At 39.5% G+C, this 14,341-nt stretch overlaps 1 protein-coding gene across 1 annotated transcript in view; it reads right to left on the bottom strand.

The window, feature by feature from the left end:
• Nucleotides 1–10,487, bottom strand: part of LOC104940998 (dehydrogenase/reductase SDR family member on chromosome X-like) — a gene marked incomplete at its 3' end in the record, with an annotated part of 13,719 nt that extends 3,232 nt beyond the window's left edge. Inside the window, exons 1-2 of the mRNA XM_010766029.1 lie at nucleotides 10,282–10,487; nucleotides 9,156–9,263 (exon numbers count right to left, since the gene is read on the bottom strand). Coding sequence (XP_010764331.1) covers nucleotides 9,156–9,263; nucleotides 10,282–10,387 — 214 coding nt within the window. The remainder of the gene's footprint in view (nucleotides 1–9,155; nucleotides 9,264–10,281) is intronic.
• Between the last annotated feature and the right edge of the window lie 3,854 nt (nucleotides 10,488–14,341).

The raw sequence follows: 14,341 nt of genomic DNA, 5'->3' as shown, positions 1-14,341 counted from the left end.
TGTGTGTGTGTGCTGCTGTCCATGCACCAGTCGTTGTGGATGTAAACACACAGACCACCCCCTCGGCTCTTACCGGAAGCGCTGTTCCTGTCGTAGCGGTGGGTAGAGCGGCCTGGTAGCTGCACTGCTGCGTCCGGAATCCGCGGGTGTAGCCAGGATTCTGTGATGATCATCACACAGCAGTCGCGTACGGTCGTGTTAGCAGCTAGTAGAACCTCCAGTTCGTCAATTTTGTGGACGATGGACCTGGCATTTGCGAGGAAGAGGCTTGGTAGTGGTGGTCGGTGCGGCCGCTTCCTTAGCCTAGCAAGCAGGCCTGCAAGGCAACCTCGCTTCTGCTTCCTCTCCCTCCGGCGCCTGCGTTGCTTCACAGGGCCGAAAACAATCCAGGGAGACCCGAGCGGTCTCGCTATGTCCTCCGGGATGTTGTTAGTCTGGTGGAAATCGGCTGTGATGTCAGAGCGACAACTCATCCCTATGTCAAATAAGTCCATGCGACTGTATATGTAATTCGCCTGTTCTAGGGTGCTCACGCACACTAACAAAAAACAAACAGTGCACAACCAAAACAGACAGCTGTGAGCCGCAGCGTCTGAGTGCGCCGCCATCTTCCCTCCAGTAGAAAATAATTCAGTCCTGTAATTCACTGCCTGAAGAGATGGACCAACAGTCGCTGAGAGCGCTGCATGGCATTAAATACACAATTCTGCTTTCGGTCAAAAAAAAAATTCTGTTTCGCTTACCTGCAAATGCAACAGCGTGTTGGAGCTGTTTCTAAAAAATATTAATATCTACACATCCAAGCAGTCATTTTAAGCAACCTTTCTAGTTATACATCTTTTATATATAAGATTATTAAGCGGACACCATCCTTGTGTCCGCCCAGGTCTCCTTTTTTGGTTTGGAACAATTTCTCACCACATCCAAGACCTGATTATATAGGTGTAAAAGGATGTGCACATCATCACAAGTAAATATGTACACTTCTTGTTTAATTGGGTAAAGTTGGCTTCAGAATACATTTACTTCCACTGTAGCAAAAGTAGATTGAAAGGGCGATTTCTTTTCTGAGTCCAATTCATTAAACCCACATTTGAATATGTGTAATTTAAAGCTTATTAAATGACACAGATTAAAGTAATGAAGTAATGCTTTCAGCTTTTATTCTGCATATTTGAAGCACTGATAAAGTGTTCTGTCATTGCATCAGCCTTCATTCACGTCTTTATGAAATGTAGGACATTGGCACTGATAAGGACACAGGAGAGTGCCTTACCACAATGTTTTGTCTGGAAATGAAATATATCTGTCTCATTAGCAGTATGAAAACACAAAGTCTTGTTTTGATATTTAGGTGAGTTACTTTTTTCCAAACCATGAAGAAGCTGATTCACCAAATGTCCCTGTTTTCTTGAAAGTCTATGAAGTTCACTACAGCAGGCCAAAGCTTATCCACAATGACTGTTGTTTGCCAAAATATAATTCTTAATATATAAAATTACTCAAGAAGATATACTGAATATTTGCTATTTGAGTATAGTTTGACATTTTATATTTCAATTTTTCATTTAATCGTTTATTTGAACCGGGACAGTGCACATTGATGAACACTTTAAAACAAAATAATGCTTACAAGTGTAAATGAGCCGGATTTTAGCTTTGAGCTAATTTCCATCCGTAGTCCCGTCACATACAACATATAAGAACATGACATTTATATACATAGCAAAAATAAATACATGATATGCAGGAAGAGCATGAGCAGCATACAAGCATTTACCACATGGCAGTACAATGTAGCAGCTACGACATATAAAGTGCAAGATAAGATAAAAGTGCATGAGGAGATACCCCTGTATAAAAGTGCATTTAGCGGTGATTGCACGTCTGTTTGTTTCTCAACCATTATTTGAGTTGACCTTGGAAGCTATTGAGAGTAGGACAATCCCGTATCTCAGTTGGGAGGCTATTCCAGAATGAGCTGCCTTTAATGGAGAGGACATTTTGTCCAAAAGTGGTACGTCTACGGTGGACTTCACTGTCTCCTCTGGTTTCTGACCTAGTGCAGCGTCCAGTGTGTTTTTTGTGGATGAATTCCCCTAAGGGAGGGGGGGGCAAGTCCATGTAAACATTTATAAAAAAATGTCAAAACTCTTGACTTTGCAGCATTGACAGTTAAGAAGAGTCAAAAAACAATTGCAAGTTGAATTTAATGGTATTGGATACTTTCTTAATATGTTTCTTAAAAGTCAAGTTCGAGTCCGTTCTCTCTACTCCAAGATACTTGAAGTGGGGGACTAGTTTTATTTCTGCTCCGTTTAAAAACACATTGGATCCTTCGGTTTTGACTGGTCGTTTATTGAACATCATGCATACTGTTTTTTTTGCTTTGAACTGTAAGCAAATGTTGTTCAGCCAGTGTTGAACCTTGTCCAAAGCATTTGAGAGACAGGATGAGATTATTTCAGTGTTTTTCCAATGTACAAAGATGACGGCATATATTTGCACATTCAACTCAGGACATTAGGCAAGTCATTAATGTACAGTGAAAACAGTAATGGTCCAAGAATGGAACCTTGTGGAACCCCAACAGGGTAGGCGATTTGGCACCGATGACCACATCACACTGTTTTCTGTTCGATAAGTAAGACTTAACCCACTGTATTGAATCTACTGTGTATCCACAGTCGGGCTAGGTGAGACCTCAGATGGCGGGAAGAGCTTTGTAATGTCCAAAGCCCTATTTAAGAAATACTCATTGAGCGAGCTGGCCAACACTGTAGGGTCTTTTATCAGGGCATCATTGATTTTGAATTCTATAACATTATTTTCCTGTTTGGTTTGTTTACCTAATAGTTTATTTAAGATTTGCCAAACTGTTTTACCGTTACCTTTCGCACCATCAATTATATTGATGAAGAAGTTAGCTTTGGCCTGTCTTATTGTTTGTGTTACCTTGTTACAAGCATTAGTGAATTTCTGTCTATCAGTGGATAGTCCTGATTTCAAGCTCTGCTTCAATAGTTGGTCTCTAGATTTCATTGAATTCCTGCACTGTAGATTCAGCCAGGGAAGATGACGTTCCTTCCTGTCCCTAAGGCACCCTCTCCTTTTGAAGGAAGACATTGTATCATTCATTTGAGATATAAAAAGATCACTGTTTTCACCAATATCTTCAGAGGACAGAGTGTCCCCCCAATTAATAATTTTCACTGCATCCATAAAATGTTGTTGCAGGTTTTTGGGGAAGAAGCGTGAACCCAAGGCAGGGGTTTTAGGTGTGGCCTTGTTTAATTCCTTTTTTTGTATAGTTATGTAAAGATCTATACATGTAGGTGCAGCTTTGCATAACATGCTGTAATTTAGTTCTATTCATACCATTCCTTTCATATTTTGCAGCTGCAAAGACTTCGTTTTCCAATTCGAATGACTTTAAATGATGTTATGTTCTCTTAAAAACACTCCAAAAGGAACCATTTCAATTCAAAATGTACTTAAAAACTCTTGAAGCGTAATTGCATCCTGGTTAATATCCAACTGGTGTTTGACAGAGCAGAGGCTCAAACAATGAATTCTACTCATACAAGTACTATGCTTACACTTCATCTGAAATATGCATCCACTCCATTACCAGAGGGATCCACTTTACCATAAATATCCACACATGAATTATCTCAAGAGTTGGGGATATTGGAAATAAAGATACTTAAGTGTCCAGTAGGATCAGCGTCAATAAAGATTGTACAACAGTAGCTTGTATTAATTTTTGTGCAATTACGTAGGACTCAACTCATTTGTGTGTTCTGCACCAATCGTCTCTAAGGATACTCTGACATTGCGGTATGTTCACTGTGACTGGATGAATAAAGCAGAGTTATCTTCAATGTTTTGTAGCTCGTGAACTGAATGAAAAAGGGAGAACCAAGAGACAGAAAACATATTGTTGTTCCGTGCACGGAATGTTGGAGGCGTTTGGATTCTGCAGTGGGAGAATGCTTTTTTGAAAGTTCCTTGGCAGTAACCGTAGTTGTCACTGCAAATGTCTGTAACTTATAGTAGCAATGGTCTACTGTTAATGCTAAGCACCCCCTTGCCTCCTCATTCTCCTCTATGTCGTCTTGACTGAATAAAAACAACCAGCTGCAAATTAACCAGATAATATTAATTTGAAAGCTGCCCGCAACAATGAACAGGTCCTCGCACTCCATTAGCATCAGGGTTAAATGATAAAGGAATAGCAATATACACAATCATAAAGAAAAGGACAATACATGTCTTTATATGGCTCTTGTTTTCACAGTTGTTCTAAGTACCAATTAATAATGCAACTAGTTTCTTGGTTTTGTTCCGCCTCATCCAAATTTGATTTTGGAACTCAAAGCTTAGTTTGGAACACAATTCCTATAAGATATAGCTGAATAAATGAGCCAACCAAAAGGCTTGTTTAAATGGGCCAATCATTTGTGAATTAAGTAAAAGTAGAAAACGTAATTTTACAGAATGTAAAATGTAAAACCCTGTTTGGACAATACAAATGAAACGCTGCACCAATACAATTTTTTAGAGAGAGTTGCGTGGTTTATTCTGATTACCTAATGATTGACTTGAATTGAAACCAAACCAACTGGGGACTACAAACAGAAAAAAGAGCAAACTGGATCCTGTTAGTCCAATGGTAGCAGCAGAAATGACTAAAATCCCATGGGAGTGTACGTTTTAGAAGATGCTAATGGCAGTTAGCTCAGCTGCCAGTTGCAGAGTGTTGCTGGGAGGTATCTTAGATGAAAAGGAAAAATGCATTTCCTCAAAACATAAATCCCCAGCCAAACCCTCCAGACAAAAGAACAAAGCACGACAATAGAAACAATTCAACAGGAAGCCATCCTACCACTTGTGTGTCTCTACCACAAAGAAATCTACAGATGAAACGGATCAGGATATAAACAGATTCAGATGCTGTCAGGCAAAATATAAAGGGCCTTTCACTTTAACAGATCTTTAGCATAATGGTTGTCAATGTAATCAGTGTTTGTTTGCTTTTTCCTCAGATTGTGACTTATATTTACATGCATTCAAATATACACACTTATGAGTTGAAGTGGGCTAGAGTCTCTAAGAGTGGACCTTCGGTGCATGTCACTGCAACTCTGCACTTGTTTCCTATCATTTAGTAACTAATAGCTGAATGAAATGAATAAAAAGAAGCACTCAGAAATGTTTGAGATTTTGGCTCAGAAATGTAGTAAGGGTTGTCTGAAAAAGCGGAAAATCCTTGACTTCTGAAGGCAAGATTACACCTTCTGCATCGGAGTAGCTGAGTAGGTCTATGTGACATGTATTTTTCTGACTTGCTCATGACTGTAATCACCAGAGCCCAAAACTGTGTCAGTTATGAAATGCAAGAACTTTAGGTTTCAAGCTTCTTATTTAGTAACCACTGAATATATTATCCCTGAAACTAGAATCAGGCTTGCATTACTGTTTATTTACAAAGAGAAAGGTTTTTGTGTAACAGTAGGTTACAGAAGCACACTATGCACTAGCCCCCAAGTGAAAAAACTATAGAAAAAGGCATGCACTCTCCTTCAAACATCCCCACTGCATGTCCACTTACATGCAGCCCTGAAGAACACGTTTCTGCCATAATTATCTCGGACATAATGCTTTATATTTTGTATTTGCAACACAACATAACAAATGCCTACAGATCTAACATGTGAATCTAAACGGAGCCTCTTGCACATCTATCAACATTGATTACTGCTCCACGGAAACGTCCTTGCTGTACCTCACAGGCAAATTGAGACATCAAGCCAAGAATACAAAACCATTTTAAAGCAAGAGACTGTAATACTCATCTTATCAATAGCAAGCTGAGATATGACGGCAAATCGTTTTTAGAGAAAAACATTTATCCAAATCACATCAAAAAGAGGCCTATTTGCATTCATCAATGTGCACCAAGCAATTCACTTCAGACCCAAGAGTCAGAGGGCTCAACACACTGCTGAAAAGTGTGAAGGAGCTGCACAGTCAGTCACTGGTGAAGCATTGAACTGCACTGAGCAAAGAGTCAAGGAAGACATTAGAGGTGATGTGGTTAACATATTTCAGCAAGGGGCTCCTGGGATACATGATGAGTGAGTAGAGGAGTACATCTTCTTGGTAAATAAGTACTCCATCTGTATTTTTGTTTTACTTTCATTTATGCACCATGACATCAAGTCAAATTCCTCGTACGTCTCAACCTACCTGGTAATAAACTGGTTTCTCATTCTGATTGATGGCAGTTCAAGGAAGGAAGAGTATAGATACATGCTGAATACATACTGTTGATGTCAACTGTTTTTACTAAGACTTTGTATTTATTATTTACAATGTATTTGTGTGTCTGCACAGTAAAATTATGGAGTTTCAATACTAAAAGAATCATGGCATGAGGCATAAACCAGCCACACTTTATAAAACATGGGTATATTCCAATTATCTGCAGACATCAGCTATTACCAGTAAATGGAACAATATGCAAAACGGCCCTGCATAATGGTACATTTGCATTTACCAAATGTTTTGATAAAAGTCTTTTAATCCCAGCAGAGCTCAGAAGGACATTACATCATCTCACGGTGGAGCATAGCACATATTTTTAAATTATGAAAACAAACTGTTTTTATGTTGTTCCAAAGCCTTAAGACGGATCAGCGGGGTGTCAAGAGGCATCTGATGAGTTGGTGACCGTCTGATACTAATAAGGGACCTCTGACAGCGACTTTAGGGAGGCACACACAGAGCATTCCTTAAATATGATTGGCACTGCAGGGCTGTGGTTTTGTTCACATAACAATACAGATGACTTTATTATAAAATCATACATCTGTAGCATAGAAGCTCAGTAAACTAACTGACATGGACATCACTCTATTCTGCTAGGAGATTAACTGTATTGTCTAAAGTTGGGGAAATATATTAATTCATGACAGAATCATGATTCATATCTGAATGGATACACAACAAATGTCTTCCAAATAACACAGACATTGCTACTGATGCAACATTAATGTGTGGTTTTATTAAAAAGATTCCACAAAATATCAGTTTATTTTACGTGAAATGTATTTTTAAAATTGGCAAGTAAATATAACCTTTAGTCTTAAATTTGCCCACTATAATTTGACATTATTGCAATCAGTTGATATTAGGGCCGGGACTTTAACGCGTTAATTAAGATTAATTAATTACACAAAAATTAACGCATTTTAATCGCACTTATTTTTGCACCGCGGAACGTTTCTCACTGGATGAGTTTCAGGGGTACCGATTATACTGGAGCACCAATTAACGTTCATGACTTCAAACAACAACAAACCACAGTGAACAATAGTCAAACGTGAACGAACAAGCGGATGAGACCGCTTTGGTTGGCCCCGTGGATGGGACATTTTGTTTTAAAAAACGGACGGATGGAAGCATCGATAAGAGCACGGTTGTTTGCAAATTATGCAAAAAGGAATTTGCATATCACCACATTCGCGTTGATCAAACAGTGGCCTATGCAACAGAGAGATTTTATTTTTCATCAGGATATTGGAAGAATAGGAGGGATTGAGGTCAATCACTGGCACTTTTTTATTTTATTTTAAATGGTACAGTACACTTTATGTTGAACTATTTATTATGTTGTTGGTGCAACTGGCACTTTATGTTGAACTGTTTATTGTTTTGGCCAAGGTTATTGAGAGAGTTGGACTGAAATTTATTAGATTTTTTAAATCAACTGTTGGTAATTCAACAAAGTCTGTTATGGCCTCTGAAGCAACAGAGAGATGTTTTCTAATAGTCAGGGTTTCCAATGTTCTGAATGTACTTGAAAGTATTGTGTTATACTTAAAAAACAAAGTGTTATAGTTTACAGAAGGTCTACCTACCTATAGGCTACCTGAATCTCTGAAATGTACTATATTCCTAAATATGCTATTGCTAAACTTTATGGCAAAAATTGCACTTTTCTGTTGGTCTTGGTTAAGTACCACCTTGAAAAAAAATAAACAATGTTTTGTTGCTTAAGCTTATGTATTCAGTCATTATTCAATGGTATACTAAAATCCATGTGAAAAAAATTGCTTCTCACTGTTCTCAGGTCAAATATTTATATGTGATTAAAAATGCGATTAATTGCGATTAATTAATTACAAAGCCTGTAATTAATTAGATTAATTTTTTTAATCGAGTCCCGGCCCTAGTTGATATACATGATTTGAATATGCAAACTCCTACGTTTTAAACTCACACACACACCTGTTGTTATGCCATCATTTGCCACACCGAGGTTAACTGGAGCAGATCTTGAAATAAGCACCCCACGTCCTGAATCCAAAATTGATTTTGATTCAAATCCATCATTACCAAAAGATTCATATGCTTTGTGTTTTCTCTCTCAACCTTTTTGGAATCCAGTCACTGAGACAAGTTATATTATTATCATCCAAAATATGAGATATCTGAAACCAAGATTTCCAGTGACTTCACTGTCATCCATGTTCATGTAGAAAATAATGTAAAGATAACAACAGTAACAATACAAATAGTTGTATCCGTGTTAGTGAAGTTATTTTGAAAAGGTTTTTCAATAATGATTGCAAAATCTCCTCAAGGTGTTGTTATGTTACCTTACTTTGTGTAACCTTGAAAGTCATGCCATCAGTTAGCTGTCCTCTACTCTACGATGACAGCCTTTTCAACTCTCCCTGCATTAGTGCTGCTGCACTGGGCGAAACTAATCTCGGACTGTTTAGCGGTGATTGTGGCGCCATTATCTGTGATGAGACAAGGCTTAATTCTTCCATCAGTTCCGCGCCTGCGTGAAAGTGCTTTGACAGATTATTTTGTCATGTTTGCAGCTATTCACAGGTGATTCTGACCAGGACACAATTTGCCCTCTATGGGGATTATTTCATTTATCATGCGACACAAATTTAAAAATTATTTTGTCACAGCGTCCAGCCTGGTGTGTGAAATTGCACATTATAGTTTTGAAAGGCACAACAAATATGAAGGTTATTATTATAATTATTATTGATGTGCTTGCCAACCTCTTTAAATAACATGGGTTTGAGTGTCTTGGTTGCGTGTCATTGGTGCAGAGCTTGATACTGTACCTATGATAACATGCGCCCCCAGCCTGGCCATGTGACGGACTACCTCATAGCCGATTCCCCTGTCTCCTCCTGTCACTATGGCAACCTTGCCATCTTGTCTGGGCATCACTGGCAGAAGCAGAAGAGGACACACAGATATCAGTAAGAATGTCATTTGATAAGGATGCTGCTTCAAGACAGGCCACTATTTCAAGATATGAGGAGTCCTTGTAGTAAGACTTTTAGATGGTCTGTAAATTTCAGATGGACTTTATCTTGGTTTTTACATTCTATGGCGCAATTTTCCTTCACTTTCCCAAATAACTTTGTGTCTTAAAGTTTCACTGTGGTACTTAAACTCTGTTTTTGTAATACAAATTACAGTAAGCTTTAAATGAGACACATTCTTTTTTTCAGGCCATGTGCAGACAATACATAAACAAGTTTGTTTCGTGTAATGATGAGCATGGATAAATAAAGCTTTTTTGCAAATGTACACTGGTCAACTTTGAACCAAAGTTGATAGTAATTTATATAAATCAAAACACAAGTGATTTGTTGTGCATGTCTTACTTCTGACCCAGCGTAAATAAATAAACCTCTTAATTAAAACAACACAAATAGTTTCCAATTACATTCAAACTAAATGATTGAACTTTTCTTTTAGCAATATCTACTGTATTTCATTGGTTAATAATCAGTTGTGTACTGTCAGTCAAGCGTTTTTTATCTACCTGTAGCAAAGACACGTTCTGTATCTGTTTACCAAACTTTGTTGTAAAAAGTGGAGATTAAACCAATATCAATTTGCGACAAATGCAAACACTTTAAAATACATTATTTGAGAAAAGTATGAACTGTTAAACTCTTCTGGTGAATTCGGCAAACATAACAAACAAGACAACCTTTCATTTGACTCATGTTGCTACTTCTCTCCAACTAATGTTAGCTAACGTTAACACTGCTAACATTACGTTAACGTTAGCCTAGCACGCTCAATTGCCTTCGTGTAATATTTAAATAACAAAGGCAGTCACTAACAGCTATCTAACGTTCATGACTCTGAGGACTAAAGGTTGCCCCGTTACGGAGTGTGACACTATTCAGCGGAAGTGCACCACAACAACGTATCGAGAGTTAAACGCACCTGGCAGCCTGAAAGGTCTGCTGAGCAGCTGAACCAGCAGGACCTTCAAAGCAAGCAGGTAAAGTTTGATAATTGGTAGAAAATAACAACGGATAGCGGATAACATCTCTGCCTGGAGCTGTCACTGGGTGAGCAGTGCAGTGGAGGAACAGCTCCGGGTAGAAAGAGCAGTTCCGTCTATGGGATACGTTCCAATATGAAGTCCATCCTCGCTTCCCTCGTTGTCGACAGACACATAGTGGACAACTTTATTGTAATAATACCAACTCACACTGAATTTGAAAAGGGCTTTCTACTTGACTAATAGCTCTTACTGCCCAGTATCTGATTGGTTGACCTTGAAAGAAAATGCCCCCCCTGCAGCTATCCATCACTTATCTATAGGGGAGGTGGGATAAGTGTTTGATTGAGGGGCCTCTTTACTGCCGCTTTGCCGCCTGATGTGCCGTATGATCCTTCTCTGTAGATCCACCCAGCATATTGCTCCCTTCAGCTAACTGACTATCTCATTAACTGCTGCCAAAGAGGTCACAAATGACAGAAGCAAAAGAGGCATGACACCCTAGTTTGATCCGTAATATCCCAAGATAGGCTTTAGGAACATGTTTCTGGAGCAGCATTACAGCTCCTGTCTGCAGCCCTTCTCCTGCACTGTGTCTGACTGGTGGATGTTTTATGATTCCCTCTCCTGGGATCACTTACGTCCATCACACCAGTCTACTTTTATCAGAGGCTAGTCAGGCTGCTGTGATATAAAGTCAGATAGAACTTCAGCTGTGAATAATATATTTTCTTTCTGATATCTGATCCTTAGTTTTCACATAGGCTATACATTTTTCTTAAGTTTAGTAGCCTGAAGATGCAATCAAATACGTTCAGCAGAATCATAAGAGTGTCGATTACAGCTTCTAGAGATACTGACACTTCATGCCAAACTATACTGAGAAATTGTTTAATGGGCTTTTAAGATTTAAATGTAAAGATGAAATATTACATAAGTCATTGATTTTATCTTTTGAGGTTTTCTGCATCCAAGTTTGTCATCTCTACCTCATCCGCTTTGGGGAACAGTGATTTGTTGCTGTTTTAGCCCTAGAGTGCTCACATTTTGCCAAGATGCTATAAGCCTTACTGTGAATATACAAATGTTTTCCTTTCATAGGAGCATCCTTTCGCTTAATGTTTGGGTTTCTAAAATGAATGGCAATCATTCAACCACCTCTCTTTGAGCGAGGCATATCCTCCCACGAAGCTCAGCTGAAATTAGTAACATTAATGCCTAAATGTGGGTAATTGAGGACTGTGAAGCGACCAGGGATTCACTACAAGATTCACCTTCCCTGTCAGCAATGTTAAAATGTAATGACCTACATGTTGTTAGTTTAATATGTAAGTCCTGTGTGAGAGTGAAAGCTGATTAAGGGTTATCACTGAATCTACTTTAACATTTAAAAGTATGGATTTGCTTGCCACAAAAGCTTAATTTGGTACAGTCAGATGGCTGAGAGGGCCACTCTACATGTTTGAACAGTCTTTTATTCCTTGAGGCTGTGAAAAGGGGCTCTATATAATGGAGGATATTTGGTATGAATGGGTTGCAAAGAAACTAAATGTGCAGAAAAAAAAAAACATAGGCTACCTCTGAGCAACACTTCAATAAGAATAGCATACATTACCAGCCATTGATTAAAGAAATTGGATGATTAAAATCGAATTGGGTGCAGAATTAAAAATAAACAGGTTCTGGTTGTTCAATCGATTGTAGTAGCTTTTTTATGAGTTCACATAATTGCAACTTATTGTTAAAAGTGAATGAATTAAACCAAATCGTATTGTGGCAGACTGTGATATCAGCAATAAGATTTTCACACAGTGAATCTGCATCATATCGTTTTGTGATGGAAATTGGGATTCATATCCCCAAAATGTGAACGGGCAGCCTACTGCTGTGATGGATTGTGTTTGGCTTGCAGGGCAGGAGCCAGCTGAATTATCTATGGCACTCAAAGTAGGCCAACCAAACTCTGCATGTATTATTTTCCACCAAATTACTATCATTTATGTTAAAGACAGGTCTGGAGCATTCACAATCACGTCCCTTCTTTTCTGTTGGCAGGGAAATCATTAGCATTAGTTTGTGCCTTGCCTGCTTTCCAGTCAGGCCAAAAACAGCAGCGCTGATATGCACTTGGCCCCAGTTATTAAAGTCTGCTTTGAAGGCAGTTAAATGAACAGCAACATAAAGGGACAGTGTCATCACCACTGCCCCGATGGAGGCTGAGCCGTGCAGGCTGTGTGGGTATTTTAAAATGTGTATTTGTAGCTGTTAACGCAAGCTAAGAGGACGTGTGTGTGTTTGTGTGTGCGTGCAAGTGTTTGTTCTGCTGCAGCCTGAGAGATTGTGGGTCATCGAGGCGAGATGGCCAGCTATTGTTTAAAGGAAATCGCATCTCACGCATGACTATGGGATGATTATTTGGGATGATGGGATATCAGAAAGACAGCCCTTACACACACACAAATGAAGATGTGCTGCGAACAGAAAATGACAGGAGGGTGTGTGATGTAAATGACATGTGAGCAGCATCCAAATAGCTTCAAACAACAGTCACCTAGTCCTATATGACAACCACTGGCTGGCTGTCTTATTTAGAAAATCTGGTTTGACAGCAACTCGATCCCTGTGTGTGTGTGTGTGTGTGTGTGTGTGTGTGTGTGTGTGTGTGTGTGTGTGTGTGTGTGTGTGTGTGTGTGTGTGTGTGTGCGTGTGCGTGTGCGTGTGCGTGTGCGTGCGTGTGTGTCCTGCCACTTAAAATGTAATCTTTTTTTCATGTTTCACATAGATTTCTTCCTTGTGAGAAAATAAGTTGCAGGATGTTGGATATTTTGAGCAGAAAATGCAAGAAACAGTTTCTAAATAGGATTGTTTTGACACACTGTTTTTTAGCACTTTGCTTCGCGTTTGGTTATGGTTACTGATCAGCCCAGAGGAGATGGCAGGCAAGGTGTCATATTGTGAAGAAAGGGGATTTTCTAGATGTATCATGAGGTATTTGGGCTCCAGAGTGCAACAGCTTGTGTGAATTGATCCGGATGTTTTCTCCCGGTTTGAGATGAGACGTCTCCCTTCTCTGAGAGGCAGACAATCAAGAGGGACTTGAAGCTCAGAGACTGCACCAGAGCTGCAGGATATATGCACCAAATGAGACAGCGTGTGAGCATTTTTTTGCAACATCAAGCATAGGCTCTGTGTTTCGGACAGCTTTCTGTCTTTATTAGCTGCTTTATCAAAATATACTTTACATTCAAAACACATTTCATGCAGTTAAACCAGTTCCATGTCTTTTTCATTCTCTCTCGCTGATAAGGCTTAACTGGAAAACTACTGTAATGATGAATTTACAGTTATGATTTTGTGTCAAAGTTCAAACATTACTGTTTGAAAATTGTCTATTACATTTTTAGGCCTATTTTGTTTTATTTTGACCACCACCACTACTGTAGCTCGCTCTAATCGTCAGTCCATGGACATTTCTCTACTCTTTGGTGGCCGAAGACTTTGACCTCCTAGGCTAAAATTTGCACAGAGGTCAAGTGGCAGTGGCTCAGTCAGTAGGGGCTTGGACTGTGAGCCGCAGGGTTTCCGGTTCAAGTCCCCGAACAGACCTAAATATGGAGAGTGGACTTCTACTTGGAGAGGTCCCAGTTCACTTCCTGGGCCCTGCCGTGGTGCCCTTGAGCAAGGCACCGGACACCCCCCTTCCCCCCCACTCCCATTGCTCCCCGGGCGCTGCTGTACAATAGCTGCCCACTGCTCCTATAATACTAGACTCCTGGCACTAGGATGGGTTAAATGCAGAGGCCAAATTTCACTGTGTGTGCTGCTGTGTGCTCTGCATGTGTGACCATTAAAGAGGGGTTTCATCCCTCCCATTCTAAGATTCTAAGTGTAAATGCATGCACACGTACGTGGTTGCAGCTATTGTAAATAGAGATGTCCCGATCCGATCACGTGATCAGGGATCGGAGCCGATCACGTGATTTTCAAAAGATCGGAATC

Source organism: Notothenia coriiceps, unplaced genomic scaffold, assembly GCF_000735185.1.
Source record: "Notothenia coriiceps isolate Sejong01 unplaced genomic scaffold, NC01 NC01_scaffold00002910, whole genome shotgun sequence".
NCBI lineage: Eukaryota > Metazoa > Chordata > Actinopteri > Perciformes > Nototheniidae > Notothenia > Notothenia coriiceps.
Note: the sequence above shows the minus strand (reverse complement) of the source record. Positions and strands in the feature narration are given on the sequence as shown.